This window comes from Rhinoraja longicauda, chromosome 8 (genome assembly GCF_053455715.1).
Source record: "Rhinoraja longicauda isolate Sanriku21f chromosome 8, sRhiLon1.1, whole genome shotgun sequence".
Classification (NCBI taxonomy): domain Eukaryota; kingdom Metazoa; phylum Chordata; class Chondrichthyes; order Rajiformes; family Arhynchobatidae; genus Rhinoraja; species Rhinoraja longicauda.
Window position 1 is genome coordinate 18,769,649 of NC_135960.1, and position 24,871 is coordinate 18,794,519.

General features: G+C 38.6%; 1 protein-coding gene across 2 annotated transcripts in view; it reads right to left on the reverse strand.

The window, feature by feature from the left end:
- Positions 1–24,871, reverse strand: part of arhgap15 (Rho GTPase activating protein 15) — a 630,681-nt gene that overhangs the window by 33,979 nt on the left and 571,831 nt on the right. For both annotated transcript variants that reach the window (XM_078403377.1, XM_078403376.1), the window contains one exon: positions 13,076–13,181. In XM_078403377.1, coding sequence (XP_078259503.1) covers positions 13,076–13,181 — 106 coding nt within the window. The remainder of the gene's footprint in view (positions 1–13,075; positions 13,182–24,871) is intronic.

Here is a 24,871-nt window from a genome sequence, read left to right on the forward strand (position 1 = left end):
TATACTTAAACAAAATGGGTGGTGCAAACATTCAAATCTTTAAAAACTTAATTGTCAATGAAAAAATACCACGTACTAACTAATTGAAAATTGGACTTTTATATGCAGGGCAGTGAATAAAAAAAGAATGAGATGATGATGAATTTGTGCAGCCTCGTAGTTGGCATTAGCAGGAGTATCTTGTGTGGTCCAATGAACTGCCAATGTCATTCTTCATTAGGTGCCAAGAAAGGAGGCATTAATGGGCTGTATTGCAGCTTCATTTATTTTCAGCAGTTCTTAATTATACATCAGGGGTAGATTTACAAGTACATGCTGCTGACACACACCCTCACCTGCTGGCAGCACAAATCAGAGACTGAGCAATTCACAGACCACCATTTTCCAACCAATGGTCGGAAAGTCATTCCGATTTTTAATTTGCACTGCTGGTGGGCCAAGTTCCTCACTGGTGGCCTGGAGTCGTAAAGTTACGCCCATTATTGACAGATAGTGTTACAGGTCACGTAGCTGAGCAGAGCAGATAAAACTGACAATACTTAACATTTTGATAATTACTATGATTCCGAAGACAAAAGCATTGTGGAAATGTTGCTAGTCTTTCCTTTAGAGAGTGCAATTAAAATCAACTCGAAAGTAATCTAACAAGCTGTCAGCTTTGGCTCAATGGTAGCAGTTTTGCCTCTGAGTCATGAGGTTGTGTTTTAAACCTCTACTCCAGAGAACGGAGCATGTAATACTGGCTGACAGTTTAGTGGAGATAATGAGGAAGTACTGCACTATCTTTCTGATGCATTTTTAAATTGAGACACTGTCGACCTTCTCTCAGTAGGATGTAAAAATCCCATGCTACTATTCAAACCAGAGCAGCAAGGTTGTCAAGGCCAGTATTTATCTCTCAACCAATATGGCGAAGTAAACAGATTACAGGGTCATTTAATTCCTGTCATTTATGGGACTTTGCTCTGTATAAAGTTGGCTTCTATGTTTTCTTGGGTTACAAAATTCATTACTCTTCATGAATTGGCTGTGAAGTGTTTTGGAACATAACGAAGTTGTGAAAGATGTAATAAAAATTATTTATTTCTCTTTCATATTGAATTACACCCACAAAGAGTTTGAGGATGATTTCCTTTCAATGTTTTCCTGTTGTGAAAGAGTTCTATCTGATTTGACAAATTTGAAAGTAGTTTAAAAGTCAAATGTCTTATGAGTTCAGTTAGTACAACAGTCAAATGGTTTTTTTCAAAAAATCCACCTATCTACAAAAGAGAAGGCATTGTTACTAGTATGGAAACACAACTGTTACAATTAGCATCAATGAACTCTGACCTGCTCCCAAGATGTTAGCAGAATAAATCACATTGTAGGAACTAATTGATTCCATGCATCGGCAGCAATTGAAGGTGGAAACCACAAAGCAGGATGTTTATTAATGAAGGTTCATTAATCAAGATTGACAATAGTTAAGAAAGACAAACATGGAAGGCGTAATGTGAGTTAGAATAGATATTACATATTAGGGGAGCTAAAACAGTAACAATAATGGCCAAACAAATGGCACTGAGGTGATATGGAAGCCAACATAAATGGGCAACATCCCAACATGTTTACCCAGCATTGAAGATTCTGTGAGTAATTAATTATTATCTAATTTGAACCATAATACAACAGGATATAGCAGTTGGTTACTGATGCTTTCTTCCCCTTCGGCACACCTCATTAGGGTCATGAGTACAGCGTTTGTGTTGAAGGTCATTTAGATAGGTTTGAGATCACTTTTACACAGGATTTTCTTTTGTGCACAGGAGATGTCGCTTCCCTGCCTCCAGCATCTCCTGATGATTGGAACACCGTGAACACTGAACAATGCAAACTTGTGATCATGTACTTTGTGTTTAGTCGATGTTTACGTAAAATTGGCACATTTACAAAGTCTACACAATACACATCTTAGAAAACTGTGTGGAAGTTACCTTCTGCCTCAAATCAATTAAACATCAGGATTGTTTAAGAAATATTCAACTATATTTTCTCATTTTTCACCACAGGAAATAAACTGGTACTGTCATATGTATTTATGGCGGAAAAGAATTACATCACATTTAATTGTGCAATCTCTCAAATGGCTTTGATTATACTACAGTAACAAGATTCTTCATTAATCTTGATGCTAATTTTGTTTCTTGCGAATGTGATAGCAAATTTGAAACAATTCTTCATAGAGTACATTAAAATAGTTAAAAGATGTCAATGAATGTAGATTAAAACTTTTCTATTATATGTAAAAGGAATGTCCCTGGAGTTTTTTCTGAATATGTTCTTTTTTCCCCCTTGACATGAACATGTGCCTATAAGAGTTGGTGCTGTTTCTACCAGACATAGGAAACAAAGTTTTCACATTTTTACAGATGCTTTTAATTTGGGAGTGGTTTCCAATGCAATTTAGATCAAAAGTATCCATGTACACAATCCAGAGTTGCTTAATTCCATGCCTTTCCAGGATAATGTTGAACCACATCAGTAGGTATGGGTGTGACACCCACAATACTGGAGGCGCTCCCAAATACCGGAGGCACTCCCATAAAGTATCCCAGAAACATTCAAGGCAGGCATCCATCTGTCTTTATAAAGCCAAAGAGCTGTTAGAAATATGTTGTCTCAGATAGTCTATTTTTATCTTAAAGGTAACATGAAGTCACTAATTTGAGAGCAAATTAAGCATGATAATGACCAATGCAACTCTAAAGATGTTGGCTTAAATCGACAAACAATGATTAGCAGCTGTCTTGCACATCAGAAGCATAATTCTCATTGTACTTTCCGGTAAATGAGGGTTTTCAATATGTATCAATAAATTCACTGATGTCATTTAATTTCATGCTCACTTGTTTTGACTTACTTTTGGGTTCATTCTATTGCTCTTCTGTAAAATATTTGAACATCCCATGATTTATTAGTTAAAACGATCAGATTATTTTGAACCAATAAATGAACCTAAAATGGTTTCACTGCTTCATATTAATCGATTTTCGATTATAACAAGAGGTAGTCTGCCACAACCATAAGGAAGCACCCTTTTACTAAAAGCATTTACAGTCTACATATGGGTGCACCTTAGAGAGATTGTCAGTATTAGAACTCAACTTCTGTTCTTTCCATATTCATGTGATTAGGGCAGTGAAAGTGAGTGCTGACAATGGAGGCGAGAGAGAATGTCATCCAGTAATTTCAGTAGTTTTGTAGGCTAAACATTCTGAGAGGTATAGGAAAGAAACTTCTACAAATGCTGTCTCTGTTGCAATGGAGCTATTGGAACTGACGTTTGAAGTTGCCATCGGCACAATGACTGGTGGGGTTGCTGTCTCACAGTGCCAGAATCTGGGTTTTCATCTTGATCTTGGATGCTGTCAGTGTGGAGTTTGCATGTTCTCCCTGTGACCATGTGGATTTCCTATAGGTGGATTTCTAGTTGGCCTCTGTAAAATTGCCCTAATGTGTAGGAAGTCAGTGAAAAAGTGGGATAATACAGAACTAGAATGGGTGATCGATGATTGGTGTGAACTCAGTGGGCTGAAGAGTCTGTTTCCACGTAGTATCTCTAACCTAAACCTAAATATCAGCTCAATTGGCAAAGAGAATGCTCCCTCATTGCAAACTGTTCCACAGCTAATCACATAAATCAATAATATTCATACCCTCCAGCAAAGACTTGTAACAGAATAGGGGCCTCTGTTAATCATCTATTTGTTGGTAAATTTCTCTTTGTACAAAACTCAAACGAAAATACTAAATGACACTGTCACAAAAAGTAATTATCTCATGCTAACAACAATTGGAATTCAGATATATGACTTTTTGGCTTTAATGGAGGTAATGAGTATCCTCTGTATACTCTGTAGCCAACTTATCAGTTACTCAGTTATCCACCAGATCTTCACCCAAAATAAGATAGACACAAAAAGCTGGAGTAACTCAGCGGGACAGGCAGCATCTCTGGAGAGAAGGAATGGGTGACGTTTCGGGTTGAGACCCTTCTTCAGCCTTCTTCACCCAAAATAAGACTGAGGATTAGCAAGTGACTATAACTCGATGTGCTAAACAACAAAAATAGTTTATTTAATAACATAAATCAAAATATACAAACTGCTAGTTTGTACTGTAACTATATGACAATTAACAGATCACTCAGCTTGAATTCAAATCAGCACACTAGAAGATGGATGAAAATTGGCTTCATTGCATCTTTTGGTTTTGTCCCTTCACACCTCATTTGCCTCCTGAAAGACCAATTCTAGGTCAATGGATATGGCTCCCTGGTAAATTCTTAAGTTGATCACAATGCATAATGAGGATGGTCTTGCAACATGATGCTTGCCGAGTAAGGAAAGCATTCTCTTCCTGCAGAAGACCCTCCTTTAAAAAAAATAGACATTTTGAAATGGATGCTCCTGGCAGTTGCAGGGCCCTTGAGTGGGGTATCTTTCCTTGTTTATTTCAAACTGATGTTTTTCATCATAATGTCTATCTATATATAGCTCTCCTCAGTTGCTCATTAAAATGTCTCTATACCTACCTTTGCCCTCAGTTTTATCATCAAAATGTTCATCTACATACCTTTGCCCTCAATTAACATTTTCAGGTGAAATTATATGAACCAAGCCTACTTTAGAGATAAAATAAATGCTAAACATTTCAGTGTACAGTTCTGTACAAAAAAAATCCCAATCTTGAACAAGAGTTCCACATACTGCTAACTTCATGGAGTGACATTTTGTTTACATATAGTCTGAGCATTAGGCCACTTTAAAGGCCCAGGTTTATAATTGCAGTAATGTTGTTAGTATTCACTGTCATTAGAGATTGCGACATCAACACTAACTTCCGGAGTACTTAAATATGGATTTAAAGATGGAAATTCAAAAGTTGTCATGAATTATCCCCTGCATCATGCACTGACTTGCTGTCTTCCACAGTAAGATCTCTCTGTGTCAATGAACTCATGAAAACTTTAGGTTTTCACAAACGTTTTTCACTGTAAACATCCTTGAAGTTTATACATTGATGTATGGCATAAGTAACATTTTAGTGCTATTCTGAGCCCATAATTATAGATCACCAATCTCTCTGGAACTAAATATCTAATTTTATATGTGGTTTGCAATTTTCCTGGAAAAATATATTGAACCATGATGAATTTGAAGGTAACAAAATATATATATATATATTTTGTTACCTTCAAATTCATCATTTCATATTTTTTAAGCAGAGCATGGTATTTCACTATGTTGTATGCAATTTCAGTGGCTGCTTACTCACATTGATGATATTACAGTCACTGGATGCCAAAGGTCCTTTTGAATTTACATCTGTCACAACCAGTGTTGGGAAAGAGGCCATGCCATAGAACTGGCAAGGTAATTGTAGGGAACTTTTTTAAAAGTCAGAATTGTTACCGTCCCTTCATCAATGACTGCAACATCCATTCTTAAATATTAATTAGGGACAGCTCCCCTCTCCCAGGACTCATTTATAAAGTTCATTATTGCTGAAGAGTTGGATGATTTTAGATTTCAAGACCAAGAATCATCAACTAAAATAACAAAGGTAGACACAAAATGCTGGAGTAACTCAGCGGGTCAGGCAGCACCTCAGGAGAGAAGGAATGGATGACGTTTCGGGTCGAGACCCTTCTCCTGACCGCTGAGTTACTCCAGCATTTTGTGTCTACCTTCGATTTAAACCAGCATCTGCAGTTTTTTTCCCTACACAACTAAAATAACAAGATGCATCCCTGATTAGTTTTAATAAGTATGCAGAATACACATGGTAACATGTGTAAATGATGCACAGCCCAGCCGAATTGAATGTTCAAGAAACTTACTTTAAAAAGTTTTTCTTTATTTTTCCTGACCACAGAAGGTATCACTATTGCTCTGCCATTTTTCAATCTTAATTCAACATGTTCCCTTCCCTCATTCATAAGAACCCCTTCTCTCCTCACCTTTCCACTCCGCTCCTCCCCTCCCCATCCCCCAGGATTTTACGGAGGAAATGAAACAATCCTCAGCTCCGTTGCTTCAGGCACACAATGGTAATGCAGTTAATTCATGACACGTGAAAGAGGGACTGAGTAATTCCACAGAAAAGTGAGCAATTGTACACTGGTTACATGATAAAATAATGAGTGGCAATTACTGTAATGTAAAAGATCAGATGGGAAAAGTAGAAGCTGAGTTGTCTGTTTTGTTGTTTTGCATAGAAGACAGATATAAATCTTCACCTAGCTGATATCTTAATCATAATCTTGCATATCTCTGACAGGTTTTTTTTCCATGAGCTAGAGTATTATTAAAGGAAATGGGTGTTGAAATGATGATGATGTTATTTAAATACTATTGACCTTCAAGACTATTTCACTTGTACTCTCTCCACTTACATTCGGGGTTGGACAGTTATGTCAAATAACTATCCCTGAGAAGGAAATTATACAAATATTGCGATATTGCTAAGGTATATTGCTTGATAAGATCAGCTCTATGGCTTTCCAACATTATCAGGAAATACTATTAAATGCATAGGCAGTATATCGTGGGTTAATGCATCACTCAGGCAACAACCTGAGTTACTTGCTACTTTTTTATATGGTCTTGACTAATTTGAAAAAAAATCCAAATTTCTGCTGCCCAATATATTCTTCTTTAATAAGTGTACAAATAATTCATCCATTTCAGTCTGAAACATTTTACAATCAAGCCAATCAAAAGTTCACTAAAGTATCAGTGTTCAGTTTATGCTAATTAAATTAAATTTACTTTGCATTTATCAATCTGTCTATATTTTAAATGTGATAATCTACGATATATACACAAAAGGTGTCTGCTACTTTTCTCGTCTTGTTTACACTTGGAATGTAATTTGTCATTTGACACTTTGACTCCTGTAGAGATGCTTCAACGATTAGTTAGGAGAGTGTAACTGTGAATATTTACATGTCATTTTCCAATATAACATAAAATTATAACAATGATATAATAATAGAAATATATTAATCCAAATTGAAAAACGACTTGCATCACCAAATCCAGAAACCTAGCACAAGTCATACTTGATTGTGACTATCTTTGAATATGGGAGGGTGGCCAAGTAACATTTAAGAATGCAATGTGTGTTCAGTTATACCATAAACTTTGTGTAGGAAGGAACTGCAGATGCTGGTTTACACTGAAGATAGACACAAAATGCTGGAGTATCTCAGCGGGTGAGGTAGCATCTATGGAGAAAAGGAAGAGGAGACGTTTCAGTTCAAGACCCTTCTTCAGACTGAGGGTCAGGGGAGAGGGAAATTACAGATATAAAAAGGTTCAGAACAAGTCAGAGCCGGCACCTATGACCAAGGCAAAGTGGAACCCGCAATGGTCCATTGTTCACTATAGAAGAGGTGATAATGAAGGGATATATGGACGCAAGCAATGGAACTAGCAGGACAACTAGGCTGAGGGAGGGGCTGAGAAAGAGGGAATGCAGGGGTGCTTGAAATTGGAGAAATCAATATTCACCTATTCCTTTTCTCCAGAGATGCCATCAACCTTCCGCGCTACCATTTTTTGTATTCAAATTCACAATGGAAGTTCCTTTTATATGCTTGCCATTACTGGCAAAAGTGTACTTGCATTGTGTTCAGTTTATGCAGGTAGATACAAAGGCCTAATGCTGTGGATGCAGGCAATTTGAAATATTACCAGAGATTTCGGAACTTCTCAAGAGGTTAAGCAGAATCTGTGGAGAAGGGAGCTAAATAAATGGGGTTGAACTTCCATTGTTCTAACATCACTGGCTGCCTAACTTTGTTTCTTCTATCATGGCCTTGGATGTATTCTGCTGCTGGAAGCCTGACATCCAGCACTTTGGCTTTGCAGTGCGGAGCACAGTGGCACAGGGTCTATCTCTGCCCAGGCAGATGGCTGCACTTACAGAATTACTTTTAAATCTGGTGAAGCCCCGCCACAGAACTAGCCAGCTGTTAAAGCTGTCACAGCTGCTGAATGAGTGTTTTATACAGACAAATAAAGATTCAATAATTTAATTAAAATTAAGAAAAAAGTTTCACTTATCTTTCTCCCAGCAGCCAATTTCTTCTATGTAAATTAAGTGCAGGTTCAGCAGACAGCTTTTTCTGTCTTTTTAAAAATTCGTACTGATGAGGCACATACTGTGCTGTAAACCTTTGCCGTACTTTGAGTAAAGGCACTTCTGCATCAAGTTGATTAGGGGTTCCCAGGATTGAAATCCAGTGATAATACATTTCCAAGTCAAAATAATGGTGCCACTTGACGAGCAAACCGCAAGTGGTGGTATTTCTATACACTTGCTGCCTTTGCCATTTTTGATGGTGGACGTTACAGCTTTGGGAAGTGTGTTAGCATAGTCTAGGAAAGTAACTGTTGTCCATTTTATAGATGGTTCATACTGCAGCAGTGGAAGGCAAAGATGTTTAAGGCGTCAGATGTGGTACCAGTCAAAATTATGACTTGCCTAGAATAGTGTTGAGCTTCTTGTTGGAGCTGTGCTCATCCAGGCAAGTGGAGCAACATATCTCACTCATGACTCTTGCCCTGGAGTGTCAGGAAGAGAGTCACTCACCACAGGATTCCCAGCCTCTGACCTGTACTTGTAGCCACGGTATTTCCGTGGCAGGCCAGATTAGATTCTGGTCATTGATGACCACAGGATATCAATGGTGGAAACTCAGTGAGGGTAATGCCATTAAATGCCCGGTGTAGATGCTTATAATATCTGTTGATGGAGATGGTCATTGAGAGTACTTTTGTGTAACAAATGGTACTTGCCACGTAACAGCCCATGTTTGGGATTTGTTGATTGCAGGCATTTATTGAAAAGAGTTTAGTTTAGTTTAGTTTGGAGATACAGCGCGGAAACAGGCCCTTTGGCCCACCATGTTCGTGCCGATCAGCGATCCCCACACACTAACGCTATCCTACACACACTTGGGACAATTTACATTTATACTAAACCAATTAATCTACCAACCTGTACGTCTGAAGTATGGGAGGAAACCGAAGATCTCGGAGAAAATCCATGCAGATCACGGGGAGTACGTACAAATTCACTACCGACAGCACTCGTAGTTAGGATCGAACCCAAGTCTCTGGCGCTGTAAGGCAGCAACTCTACCGCTGCGCCACCATGCCGCCCTATTGTGAATTGTGAATGGAAATGAACTTCTGTGCAATCATCAGTGAATAATTTTACTCCTGAACCAATGATGGAAGAAAGGTCATTGATAAAGGTAACTCAAGACTGTGGCTGAAGACATTGCCTTGATAAGCTCTTGCAGTGATCTCCAGGTGCTCGAATGGTTGATGCTGGAATGATTGGCATGTAACAGCCACGGCACAGTGACGCAACGGTGGAGTTGCTGCCTTATAGTGCCAGAGACCTAGTTTCGATCCTGACCATGGCTGCTGTCTGCATGGAGTTTGTACATTCTCACTCTTGCTCGCATGGGTTTTTTCTCTATATTGCAGTTGACACCCACCTTCCTAACATTTGAATATTTGTAAAGTAATTGGCTTCTATAAAATTTCCCTAGTGTGTAGGATGCGAAACTGGGATAACATGGAACTAGTGTACAGGTGATCATTGGTCGGCGCGGACACCATAATGGCATTATGGTGCCATTTCAGGGCACCATAATGTTTGGGACACATGGTTTCACGTGTGTTTGTAATTGCTCAGGTGTGTTTAATTGCCCCCAAAATGCAGGTATAAGAGAGCTCTCAGCACCTACTTTCCTCCAGTCTTTCCATCATCTTGAGAAACTTTTATTGGTTTATTAACATGAGGACCAAAGTTGTGCCAATGAAAGTCAAAGAAGCCATTATGAGACTGAGAAACACGAATAAAACTGTTAGGGACATCAGCCAAACCTTAGGCTTACAAAAATCAACTGTTGGAACACCAGTGCTATCTCACCAGATAGCACTGGTGAGCTTACTAATCGCAAAGGGACTGGCAGGCCAAGGAAGACCTCCACAGCTGATGACAGAAGAATTCTCTCTATAATAAATAAAAATCCCCAAATACCTGTCCGACAGATAAGAAACACTCTTCAGGCGTCAGGTGTGGATTTGTCAATGACCACTGTCTGCAGAAGACTCCACGAACAGAAATACAGAGACTACACTGCAAGATGCAAACCACTGGTTAGCCATAAAAATAGTATGGCCAGGTTACAGTTTGCCAATAAGTACTTAAAAGAGCAACCACAGTTCTGAAAAACGTCTTCTGGACAGATGAGATGAAGACTAACATATCAGAGTGATAGCAAGAGCAAATTATGAAGGAGGGAAGGAACTACCCAAGATCCAAAGCATACCACCTCATCTGTGAAACACAGTGGTGGGGGTGTTTTGGCTTGGGGATGTATGGCTGCTGAAGGAACTGGCTCACTTATCTTCATTGATGATACAACTGCTGATGGTAGCTGCATAATGAATTCTGAAGTGTTTTGACACATCCTATCTGGTCAAGTTCAAACAATTGCCTCAAAACTCATTGGCCGGCAGTTCATTCTGCAGCAAGACAATGATCCCAAACATACTGCTAAAGCAACAAAGGAGTTTTTCAAAGCGAAAAAATTGTCAATTCTTGAGTGACCAAGTCAATCACCTGATCTGAACCCAATTGAGCATGCCTTTTATATGCTGGAGAGAAAACTGAAGGGGACTAGCCCCCGAAACACACATAAGCTAAAGATGGCTGTAATGCAGGCCTGGTAGAGCATCTTCAGAGATGACACCCAGCAACTGGTGATGTCCATGAATTGCAGACTTCAAGCAGTCATTGCATGCAAAGGATATGCAACAAAATACTAAACATGACTACTTTCATTTACATGACATTGCTGTGTCCCAAACATTATGGTGCCCTGAAATGGGGGTGGGGGGGGGGGGGGGGGGTGGGGGGACGGGACAATGTATAAACACTGCTGTAATTTCTACATGGTGAAACCAAAATGTATAAAAATGGCCTTTATTAAAATCTGACAATGTGCACTTTAACCACATGCATTTTTTTTCTTGTACAAATCTCAAATTGTGGAGTACAGAAGCAAATAAATAAATGATGGGTCTTTGGCCCAAACATTATGGAGGGCACTGTAGTTACCTATTGGTGTAACCCAGATCTGTACATTTGTTTGTTATGAGTCAAATTGCTGCTCCAGTCAGATACTAGAATTCACACTATTCCCTGAATGTCCAATGAAATATCAATGCTCCTCAAGACTTCTACAAGATGTAAAAGAATTCAGCAAATATAAAATTTGTGCATTCATTAAAGGAGTAGAATTTAAAGGAGTTTACAGAATCAAATTGACCCATCTTGCAGCCAAGATAATCAAACAGTAATTAATTCAGCAGCAAGAACAAATAAGAAAAATGTCCCAAGTTGGGTCAGCCTACAAAATTATTTTAAGTAGAATTATTGCAATGTGGTTGCTTTTGAATGTTGGCCTGATACACCGTATAGCTGTGATGCATAGTTATGGTCAATTTCTGTTTATTGCTGTCATCTTACAGAATAAAGCCAAATGTTCATATCATTTCATATCAAAATAGTGAAGTTTTCTGAAAGAAAAATAAGCAACTGAAACTAAATGCTTATGCTGAGAAAATGGTCTAAAAACTGCTGATGTTAATAGGATCCTAACCAGTTCCTGCATTTGGAATGCAAGCCTTAGATGTTAATGTAATAATGCATTCCTTTTTGTGTGAACCGTTCCACTGGACAATGCCATATGTTGAATCCAAAAGTTTAACAGCACAGCTGAATCCAGATCTTCTCAGCAGGATAATCAGCTGAGTGTGGGAGGGGCACTTTATGTTTGCCAATTTGAAAATATAGGCCTGTATTCCAAGTTAACAACTGTTGTAAATTATTGTTCTCAATAATGACTGAAAATGTAAAAAGCTGCAAGATTTAAAAGCCTTATCTTTGTTTTTAGTGGAGCATTTGACAAAATTAATCTTTTTTTTTGGCTGAATAAGACACTAGATGTGGGTCCACTCCATCTCATCCTGTGGTTAAGAAGAGCAGGAAAATTCTCTTGAACTCTTGTGCAAATGTTATCCTTTACCCAAAATGGTAAAACTACGGCAATCTGGCACTCATGGGCCTGAGATAGTGGTGGACCAGCAGATTTCCTGAACTATTGAATGTTAACCCTATTAATGCCCAAACACAATTTATTATTGTTACTATTATTATTATTATTATTCTATCATAATGATACTAATTATTTAAACATATTACACAATAGGAAGTGGAATATATACAAGCACTCTGAACCATGAATCGAGTTGCAAACTCAGCCACCTTCTTAATCCCTGATGTACTGGATCCCAACCCTAACTCCAGTTCCTATTGTTCTCTGGCCCACAGTCCAAAACCCAGCTCCAGCCGCACCCTGAACCCCTGGCTCTGTCAGCTCTCCACGCTTACCCTCTGGACTCATAGTCTAGATTAACGAGTGAACCAGATGCAGCACCATCAGGCTTCCTGAACAATCAGTTGCTGGGTCATTCCAATTTCACTGTACCACCAAAATGATCTTGGTACCTATCTCTGTGCTTTCTGCATTTTTATTTTCATAAAGCAGACCTTGAATGATTATCATATGCTTTGTATATGGAAGGCACCCATATAAATGAAAATTCTTTCTTTCTTGCAAGGGAACATAAAAAAAGCTTCCAGATTGCCTTTTTGCAAACTGGTAGCTGCCTTAGTTTCAGGTACAAGAGTACAAAATCGCTCTATTAATAGCACCATAATTCTACGGTAGTAGTTTCTACATTTAATCTCTTCCACAACGCATTTTGAAAGAATGCATTTAACATATTGCTAAAGCAGAAACGATCAGATGGAACCTTTCTCCTGTAGTTTTAAGTGCTAGAAGACTGGAATTTTACACTTCTTGTAAAGGGAATTAAAACCATAGAAGGAATCTTGCACATTAAAATAAATAATAAATAATGTTTTTTTGTGTGCTTACTTCTGTAAATGTGTAACGAGAACGCTCAAGGTATCGTGGTTAGGTTTTGGAAGTTTCTTCACCAGTTTTGCAACACACTCAACACGTTGATCGTAATCCTGATTTTCTGTTGGGTGAAAATGACCACAGTTAGAACACGAGTTGAATACCATTATTTTTCCTCAGCTGGTTTCTCCTGACACATTTATTGCATTCTGATACATATGTGGCAGTGACAGCTGAGTAAAGATACTACAATAAGAGAGAAACTGAATGCATTTTTAGTTCTTTTAACTGAACAATTGTTCACTTAATACAAGAGATTCATGACAGTGATGGAAGGCAGGCATGACCCAGATTGCCATCTGAGTTTTCCACAGTTCTGTTTCTGAATCCTTAAAATCAAAACAGTAGGTCTATTGTAATACATCGGCATGGTAAGAAAAATCTAAAATGCAGAGGTTTTTGAGTTCATGGTAGCAGAGATAATTCATTTTAATTGGTTTATCAGATACAACATATCATAAGATGTTAACCTGTTAATCACAGCTCTGAATCTTAGAGTTGTATGGCAGAAATTATCACCATTAGCATGATTGTGCATTGACCTAACATTCTAGCACCAAGTTTCACTAGTTTAAAGAGGTTAAACCATTTATTTCATGCTGGAATTAAAATATAATTAGACACACATGCTTTAAATTTATCTGATAGGCCTGGAATTTCCTGGAATATTTTTGCCATTATTATGCTGCAAGAACATTGTAGCACATTTTTGCTGGGTGAAGAAATTCGCATGACTTTTTTCAGTTTAAACAGAACCATTGGTGAGTCATAGAGTTGCACAGCACAAAAACAGGCCCTCTGGACAACCACATCCATGCCAACTCTTTTGCCCATCTACATCAATCACATTTGCCTGTACAAGGCCCAAAGCCTTCCATAGACACAAAATGCTGGAGTAACTCAACAGTACAGGCATGATCTCTGGACAGAAGGAATGGGTGATGTTTCGGGTCGAGACCCTTCTTCAGCACTTTTTGCCTATCATTGGTGTAAACCAGCATCTGCAGTTCCTTCCTACACCAAAGCCTTCCATGTCTCGTCAATTTATTTGCCCATAAATTAAACTTCATGATTGTATCTGATTCCAGCACGCTCTCTGGCCGTGGGTTCCAGACATCAACTATTTTCTGGGTAACAAACATTCCTTCCAAATCCTTTTCAAAACTCCCTCTGCAAACTCCTTCTGTCAAGGCCTTAGTTCCTCCCTTGATTATCAGAGCAACCAAGGATAGATCTCATCTGGCCTTTGGGATTTATTGGCCATTATGCACACCGTAACCTTTGCTTCTACCTAATATTAACCCACTCTAACTTATCTATGTACTCCTCTCTGAACTCACCATGGTAAATACAAGTGAGAAATATTCATTTAGAGCACAACCCACATTTTCTGAAGCCATACACAGATTCCCCTTTTGTTCCAAAGAGGACCTACTCTTTCCCTAATCCTTACAGAATGTTTCCTTAATCTTGCTTGCCAAGGATATTTCCTGGCCCCATTTTGCCCTTCCAATTTTTTCTTAAGTTCTCTATACACACTCTATATTTCTTAAGAGACACTCTTAATCCCCTTTGCCATGGTTTATTTTTTCTTATTTGGTCTTATACTCCACCTTCCTTTTCCATTAGAATCCATCATCTGCAGTCATCCATCATCTGCAGTTCTCATCATGGCCAATCCTTTGCTGTTATCACCACCCCTCTTTCCCCACTTAAATCCATCCACCAAACCACCCCTCCTCACTTGGATCCATCTTTATGCCAGTTCCTGCCTACCTCTCTCACCTCTTTACATTAGCTATTTCCTCCTCCCCACTTTTTCAGTCCAGGAGAAGGGTTTCAATCCAAAATGTTGACTGTTCATTTCACTCCACAGATGCTACATGACCTGCTACATTCCACCAGCAGTTTGCTTTTTGATTCTCATGCTCAAGATGCTTTTCACATTTCTTAATTTGATTCCTCATTTTCAGTTTCTTTTTTTTTTCCGATAAAAAATAGTTTCCTCATCCATCACTCTTCAAAATAAATGAAGTAATTCACATTGCATATTGTACTGGCATTTGATGTTACCATCACTGGCTGCTTTGTAGTTCACATAGAAATGGGGCACAATTGATTCACCTCATCTCCAAAAACTAGCCACCAATTTCATTTCAGTGCCAAAACCTGCTCTGGGGTAGTTTCTAGACTTTCCCGAGGAAATTTGAAGGGAAATATATATATTGGAAATAATGTGGATTTTCCCATCTTCAAGCCAATATATATATATTTTAATTTTCTATTTACTTTTGGGTTCTACCTGTTGTAAAGACTTAATTGTTAACATAGTGTTAACTTAATGGGCAGACTTGAGTTTTGTTGCTAAGTAATACATATCTTCCAGCCACTTACAAAATGCTTCAAATATATATATATTTTTTTTGTGCCAGTGTTATCCTTTACTTCATTATAAGTTGTTGCCACATTTTAAGTAATGCAAACAGATCTTCTCGTAGCACTACCTGAAGTCAACAGTACACACTGGCAAACTGGTCAAAGAGCTTAAACATAGGGGTGGGGGGAAGTGGGGAGCAAAGAACAATTTACAATGCATCTTGCAGTAACTCCAGTTTATCCTGGCTGCCTGTAATGCAGTTACCTGTTATGTGCTGACATTTATCAAAATCATTTAACCACATTGCAGTAAAGGTACTTTATCTTGATAAGAGCTCAGTATGAATTATAGTTTGCAGCTAGGTAGAAAATTGTGCTTTCTGGATACCTTTTTTTGTTATAAATCACCCAGTCACAACACTCTGTTCTTTCGTACAAACCTGCTGAGATGGGATTTTCTGACACCATTTTCATGCTTCCTGGAAAACTTTCAACTACTTCAGCTAATGGTAAATAGACCATTATTTTTAAAGATATTACCTCAGCAGCTCACCGCTGAATATAATGAAGTGTTTGTGTTACAGGGGGAGAACACTTTGGGCTTCCTATTCAGAATGAGAAAAAGGAAGCTTTCACAGTTTAAATCTACATCCTTTCCTTCAAGCACATTATCCTTTTTTTCCCCGGCTTTTAATAAACTCCTTTGAAGTTAGTAACAAATGAAAAAAAATAACATCCTATTTTAATTTATTGGATTTTAAATCTAAGTAATTTTCTTTTTACTGCAAGCCAATGAGCTGATATTTCATGTCAAACTAAGCACACAAAAGCTGTTACATGAATAAATGTGATTATTTGATATTTCGCTGAAATACTCAGGTCAGCGGGAGCTTGTGTTAAGAGTTTTCTTTGTTAAATAGGCTGCATTTTCATGCAGAAAAATCATCCCATTTTCTTATATAATCTAACCTCCTTTCTTCAACTTCTTTGCCTGACATTCTTACAGATGAAAAGATGGGTTTGTGGCTTTATCCCATGCCTATACCCTTAGGGGAAACTACAAAAAGACACAGGAATGTCCATTTAATTTCCTGTGATATGACGTTCTTTACCCATCATGTGAGAGACACTGGAGTCAGCAATCTGCATCATTCTGCTCAACATGGCTTCGATGAGGTAACTAACTGCGACACCAACTAAAGCCAACAGTACAAAGGATTACGGTTGTTCTGTACTGGAGTTTTGTTTTAAAGCAATCAGATCATAATACATAAGCGTTATGTAATGGCAGGCCTTTTTTCCTGAATTCATGCTTATCAGTGGAACAAATTATAGGGACCAACTTTTTTTCTCTAATTAAATTCACAATTTGCATTTCAACAATTAGGCTATAAGTAAACTTAATATATGTCCATTTATAGCAGATGGATTATGTGATCGTAAAAATGACAATCCTGGTCAACTATTCCAACTTTGTGTCAGAATAATATATTATGGATTACATGGTGAGTGCTCCAGTCCCATTAAAATGATATCCTTCATGACTTACAATGAGCAACAGCATTGGAGATCCATTGCAGCTTTTCAAAGTTATACAATGATATCAAATCTATTAAAGAGTGGACTAATACTGTCAATCCTAATGGGCATTTACCTTCATAGAAATCACACTCCTGTCCACCCTGGCTGAAGCAGAACTCAAATGGGTGAGTACAATTTATTAAATGAGATGTTAAACCTAGAATATCCTAAAACAAGTTTTACTTTGATAGCACGGTGTTTGGTGTCAATGGAAGAATGAGTTTGCATTTATCTGGCTTCTTGCACAAACCTCATGATACCCCAAAGTGCTTTAGATCAATGATATATTCGGAAACACCATTGCAGCTTCATACTTTTGTACCATCGGAGAAACATTAGCTCACTTGCACAAAGCAATGATAATGATCATGAAAGGTTTCTTTCAAGTCTTTGGACCCGATTAATATTGGAGAATTGCTCGGTTTTCCTTCAGTAATACCATGGGAACTCCAAAGTCCTCTAACTTTTCATATAATTTCAAATAATTATTCTGCATTTTAAAAATATTTCTTGATTAGTACAGGTCAGAGGTGGTGGGGAGCGGGGAAGGAGAATGGGGTTGGGAGGAAGAGATAGAACAGCCATGATTGAATGACAGAGTGGACTTGATGGGCTGAATGGCATAATTCTACTCCTATCCCTTATGACCTTATGATTTGCATCTCATTCCTTTAATTTTTCCTACTTTTCATCTGTTTACAGAACTTGCCTTCCCCAGTTCTGATGATAGGTCAAAGACCTGAAACTTAGTTCAGTCTCTCTCTTTCTCTCTTTCTCTCTCTCTCTCCAGATGCTCCTTGACATCCAGCATTTATTGTTTTGATTGTGTGTGAAGTCAAGGAGTTGGTTTAACATGCTGTCTGAAAAAGAAAAAAATCTCTTTCCTTAGAAATGCACTAAAATATCAGTCTGGACAATGTACTTTAGTCCCTGGACTTCAACTTGTGGCCTCTTGACTCAAAGGGAAGAGTGCCAGCATGGGGCAAGGTCAATTCCTCAGTATACTGTACAATTTAATTTTTTACATGGTTGTGAAGGTGATTAATACAGTGGTGTTTTTTTAAAAATAATTATTTCAGTTGCACAATGCTCTGGTTAATTATATATCTGAGATCTGTTATTGCAAGCTTCAGGTTAAATGACTCAAGTGGATACAATTGTTCATGAGAGAATGTGATGTTTGTAATTGTGAATTAATGCTTGACAGGCACGACTCCAAGGTAATATAAAGTCAAATGCAATTAGCTCTAGTTTTTTTTGCTTACCATATTAACTAAAAACAATAGTTGGTGGAATCTTTGCAGAATGTACTTGGCGTTTTCTTGGATGCCTTTATGCATAGCTTTTATGTGCAATTTGCGCATAAAAGCCAATTTGTTCAAATTTGATTGAGCTAGTCATCATTTCTAGACCAATTATTGACCAAGAGGAAATGGGCCCAGCATTTCCAGAAACGATTCTCATTAGTGCACTGTAAGTTTACCCGGGGTCAGAAACTCAACCAAAGATGTTATCTGGTATGCAATGGACATTTCTGTTTTTAGTTGTGGAAATTGACTGTCAAAGGTGCCTCTTAAAGCTTGCATACAATGCACAAATTGAAGGTGCCCACCATTTTAGCCATACTCATTTCTCTACACTTCTCTTCTATTCATGATCGTCACTAACAATGACAACAGCATCTCCATATTATGCATCTCATTGCAAGATGTTGTGATCAGCCTGAGTCTTTCAGCAAGTCTGTGGACTACCACAAGATCACAAGTGATGTCCCTCTTCACCACCATTTTTCATCAACTCTCTGGCCACCTTTCACATTGATGTACCGCAACTGCCTTATAGTGTGTTCTCACTATTTATGCTCAGCTTGGAAATTACGCATCAGCTTTGTTCTTGATGTGCACTTACCACCAGGAACCACGCAAATGAATGATTTATTTCAATGGGTTCTTCACTATTTTTTCTTTTGTAGGTCTTTGATTGAATGTAGGTTCCCAACTAAAACACAAAGGTGGTGAACTTAATTTTCTAGAAATGTGTGTTTGTTTTAACTGACTGTTTCTAATGGTTCTATTGGATATTGTTTAGATGTGACCCACTGGTATTTTTTTCCTCTTCAAAAGTAGCCATTGGTTACAATACCTATTTCTACTTCGGGGATCAGCAATCCCTGCATTTTATTTATACATTTCCGTTAAGGATTTCAGAGTAGAACTTGGCACCATGCTCGGCAAGGACACAGTGGGCTGAAGGGCCTGTTCCTGTGCTGCACTGTGCTATGTTCTAAATCATGGAGTCCTTTTGATCACAAGAGTCACCAGTATTGTACTAGCTGAGATACATTAATGCAAACAAAAGCAGGAATTCAATGCAGCATCTTCCTGATCTGCATTAATATGTACCGCATTTGGTGACAATGGGATGAATTATGCTGCTCGGTAGTCACCATGCACGTAACAAAGCGTTCTGTATGTATATATCTGCATAGCAACACAGAATGTGTCAGAGGTCAGATGTGACTGCCCAATATCTCAGCGTTGTCTAAGTGTCCTCCATTATATCTAGAGCTGAAGGGCTACATACACTACTCGTCTCCTCAGTTTGATATTACTTATTGAATGGGGCCACTAACCTCAGCTAAAGTAGTACGAGAAAGTGGTTTGCTTCTTTAAAAAAAAAAAAATTAATGCTATTGATTTTAATTAATTTGTACAGGTTGAATATGTTTATTACTTGGAAGTTTGAGTTTTTAAAGTTATTTTAAATTGATCTTTAGATACAGTGGAAAATAGCCTTCTTTTAGAATGGTCCACAAGTAGGCACATGGCAAAATAGCAGTGGCAAGACCAATGGGAGGCACAAAGACTGCAGATGTTGGAATCCTGAGCATAAAACAAAGTGTTGGAGTAATTCAGTGGGTCAGGCAGCATCTATGGAGGGAATAGACAGACGAGGTCTTGACGAGATGATGAGCCCACCAGACCCTTGATCAGACTGATAGGACCAATGGGAGACCTGTGGATGCCAAAGGTAAATGCGATTGCAAGTATCCTGTGAGAGGGGAATGTGTGATACGGGGCATGTTCAATGCAATTTGGCCTATGTTGTTCATAATGTGCTCTGCATTGGAAAAAAAATGTAGTTCAGAATGTTTTCAGAGGTAGAGAGATGCAGCGTGGAAACTGTTCCCGACCCGAAAGTTAATCTAAGAAGGGTCCCGACCCAAAAAAATCACCTTTCCTTTTTCTCCAGAGATTCCTGACCCACTGAGTTACTCATGTACTTTATCTTCAGCATGCAAATAGGTCCTATGGCCCAATGAGTCCACGCTGACCACCAGCCACCCCATTACACCAATCTTCTACGCTAATCTAATTCAACTTTATTCTCTCCATATTGTTGTAAATCCACCTCCCAGATTCTACCATTAACCAACACATAAAGGATCATTCACAGAGGACAATTGACCTACCAACGTGCACGTCTTTGGGATGTGGGGGAAACCGGAGCACCCAGTGGAAACCCATGCGGTCACTGGGAGAACGTGCCAATTCCACACAGTTAGCTCCTGAGATTACAATTGAACCTAGGTCTCTTGCGCTGTTAGGCAGTGACTCTACAAACTGTGCCACTGAGCTTCCCCTAAAAGGACACTGAACGGGTAAAGAGGCAGCAGAGGGTAACTTGCTTATTTATGACGCAGTTTAATGTTATTCAGCCCATCAGATCCATGCACCTTACTCACATACCGATCGACTAACTTACCAGCTATTCTTGGAAGGAAATTGGAGCAACAGGCAGAAACCCATCTGGTCTCTGGGGTAACATGTAAACATGCAGACAGCATACAAGATCCAAATTGAACCCGAGCTCTAGAATGTGAGGCAGCAGCTATGCAACAGTGCCCCCCTTCATTGCTTAGGTTCTTCTGTGAATGTTCAACTTCCTTATAGGTTTAAGTCAACTTCATTTGAAGCGGCAAAACTGACCCTTCAGTGACCTGCATGATTTAATTACCTCCCTATTGTTTTAATATTGTTCAGTCTAACCATAATCAGTACGTGGCATCATTGCCTGTAGGAAGTGGAAATAGTTATACTGGGATTTATTAGGAATTAGTAAACTGCACATGAGCATCTTGATATCTGAAGTACATAATTAAGTACAAAATAAAAATACACACTGGACAGACACATGGGCATAAGTAGGGAGGGAGAATGAAACACAAAGACCCAAGGATATTGGCACAGAATTAACATGCAAGCCAATCAGCAACATATTTACAAAGGGACATTTTTAGGAAGTATGCTTTCATAGTGAAACTCCACAAAATACTTCACACACAATGAATTATTTCTCGAAGGCTTGTTGCTACATTGGCAGACAGCGTCATATACCACAGTGAAATAAATTACCAGCTAATATGCTTTTGTTATTCATTCTACTTCCAGGATAATGTTGGCTAGTGCTTCAGGGAAACTCCCTTATTATCCTTTTATGGATCTTTCAGATTCCTAACCAACTACCTCTAATTCTAGGTCATTAGTTGATGAAACTATTTATTCTTAGACATGAGAAGGGAAGCTGGTCCCTTGGCCAGACTTCCATCTACTTCCATCGGTAAACCTGAGCTCTGTTACCTACTGCCTATTGCACATTAAGTCCTGTTGACCCATTGCCCTGTCTTCATTGACCTAGATTAGCTTACTGTCTGATGATTCCTTGGTTTTGCTATTAGGTTTTTGTACATCAGCTTTCTTTACTACCACTGTAAAGTTCTTCAGTAATAAAATAGCACTGGCCTCATGCCTCCTTGACTTAACTCATTTCACAATTGGCAGGCAGACCTTCACTCACAGAAATTTTGAAATTGCTCTTAATCGTCTCTACTCTTTCCTTCTTCGAGTCATAGAGTCATACAGCATGGAAACAGACCCTTTGGTCCAACTTGCCCATGCCAACAAGATGCCGTATCTACACCAGTCCCACTTGCCAGCATTTGACCCATGCCCATCTAAAACTATCCTATCCATGTACCTGTCCAAATGTTTTTTAAACATTGTGATAGTACCAGCATCAACTACCTCCACTGGCAGCATTTCATATACCTACTACCATTTGCTTAAAAAAAATTCCCCCTCAGGTTCCGATTAAATCTTTCCCCCCTCACCTTAAACCTTTGTGCTCTGGTTCTTGATTCCCCTACTTTGGTTAAAAGACTCATTTAACCAATCTTTTCCGCTCATGATTTTATATACCTCGATAAGATCACTCCTCAATCACCTGCGATCCAAGGAATAAAGTGCAGGCCTGCTCAACATCTCCTTGTGGCTCAGGCCCTTGAGTCCTGGCAACATCCTCATAAATCTTCTCTGCACCCTTTCCAGCCGAACAACATTTTTCCTATATCAGGGTGACCAAAACTGAGCACAATACTCCAAATGTGGCCTGACCAATGTCTTGTACAATGGTACAATTCCAACTTCTATTCTGGATAGACATAATATGCTGCAATAACTCAGCAGGTCAGGCATACTCTGACTAATGAAAACAAATGTGAAAAAAGCCTTCTTGATCACCCTATCGACCTGTGACACCACTTTAAAAGAACTATGTACCTGTGCTCCTAGATCCCTCTGCTCTACAAAACTCCCCAGAGCTCTGACATTCACTGTATCGGTCCTGCCCTGGTTAGACTTCCAAAATGCCACACCTCGCACTTACCTGTATTAAACTCCATTAGCCATTCCTCCATCCAGCTGCCCAACCAATCAAGATCCTGCTGCAACCTTTGACAACCATATTCGCTTTCTACAATATCACCGACTTTAGTGTCCTCTGCAAACTTACTAATTATGCCTTGCACGTTCTCATCCAAATCATTGATATAAATCACAAACAGTATTAGACCAAGCACTGAACCATGACGCACACAACTATTCACAGGCCTCCAGTCTGAAAAACAACCTCCCATCATCACTCTCTGCTTCCTCCCATGATGCTAATTTTCTATCCAGTCGGCTAGCTCTCCTTGGATCACATGCGGACTAAACTTCCAGAGCAACCTAGTCAAATACTACTGAAAACCATATATACAATGTTTACAGCCCTGCCCTCATCAACCTTTTTGGTTACATCTTCAAAAAACGTAATCAGATTTGTGAGATTCAATCTCCCACGTACAAAGAGATGCTTCTTAAAACCTATATTGACTGCGCTTCTGGTTATCAAAATGACTACATTTGAGAATTTTAAAAGTAGCTGTAAAGCACTTTGGGACTACCTGAAATTTAAAAAAGATGCTTTGCGAATGCAAATGTTCTTTTTTTTCTTATATATCTGATTATCTTCCATGTGAGTCATTGTCACACTCTATGTGATAGTGCTCCTTTGAAGTACATGAGGCATAACATTAGAAGGCCAGAAGTCAAGGTACAGGAGTATCAAACTTAGAGTCAGAGAGTTACAGTGTTGTACAGCAGAAAAACAGGCCCTATCGTCAAACCACATCCAGGCCTATCTATACCAATCCTATTTGAAGAGGGATTATGGAATTCCATGTCCCTCTATGTATGGAAGTTCATTTAATTTGAGGAGCTGTATACAATAACCACATAATTCTCAGCTGCTTCTTCCACCCTTCTGATTTGTGAAACATTTTCATCTTCATGGAACAAAATTTGTTTTTCTATTTTGATAGTTTTCTATCATGGCCACTTTTTTTCAGTTATAATACCACAACTGTTTTCACCATGGATCCATCCACTAGCTGCAATTTTAATCGTTTGAACAGAAGCAGGAGGTTCTATTTCTAAGAACCCAGCAGCAGAAGATTGCATCCTTGTAGTCAAATGTACAATATTGCTCTCCACCAAAATCATATTGATAGTTGTCTCTGAATATTTGGCTAATTAGCAAATATCAACTGCATTTCATGCAAGAGACTATATACATCCAAGGAAGATGCTCCACTCACTTAATTTTAACCCAGTTTCATGGTTGCATTTGTTTCATGCACCCATGAAACAAACCCATGTTTGTTTCATGGGTGCAGTATCAGGTTGACTTCAGAAGGATCAAGTCTTACGATAGCGCTCCTGATTCTCACTATTTTGTTTATGTTGTACCTCCCTTCCTGGTGGCTAAATGAAATAGATGGTGCAGTGATAAATGCAGCAAAGTAAGCATGAAATTAGCACTTCATCTGGAAACCACCCTCCAATTATATGGATGTACATATATGTGCATGCACATATAAGACATTGAGGAGTAGGTAATAATCTCTTGAACTAAAGTGACATCTCTTAAAGTTGACTGCTAACAACTGGAAATAGGAAGAAATGGACTCCATCATTGAACACCACTGTTGCCAAGCTATTTTTCCCACTTGCAAAGAATAGTTCTCGGTATGATTGCTACATTCAAATTCCAGAGGAAAAAAAATGAACAATGATCTTAGAATACACTATAAATGTCCTGCTTTCATCAGTTCATTTAATCTAATTTAAAATTAGATTAACCTGGTCCTTTGAAAACATGTTTAGTTATTCCAGGCAGAATCAAGTACGGGACACTCAGTTGAGGATCATTATTTTCTGCTCCATAATAAATGGCACATTAGTCCATTTTTGCTAAATTTGTAATATTCACAAATTGCATTCTAGGTTATAGAAAAAAAGCCCTTCATTAAGTGGTCAGGAACTTAGACATTCCACAAGTCCCTGGTGGAAATGATGATAATAGGAGAAATGGAGGTGGGGGAGTTAGCTTGTTGCTCATCATGAATTGATTGAA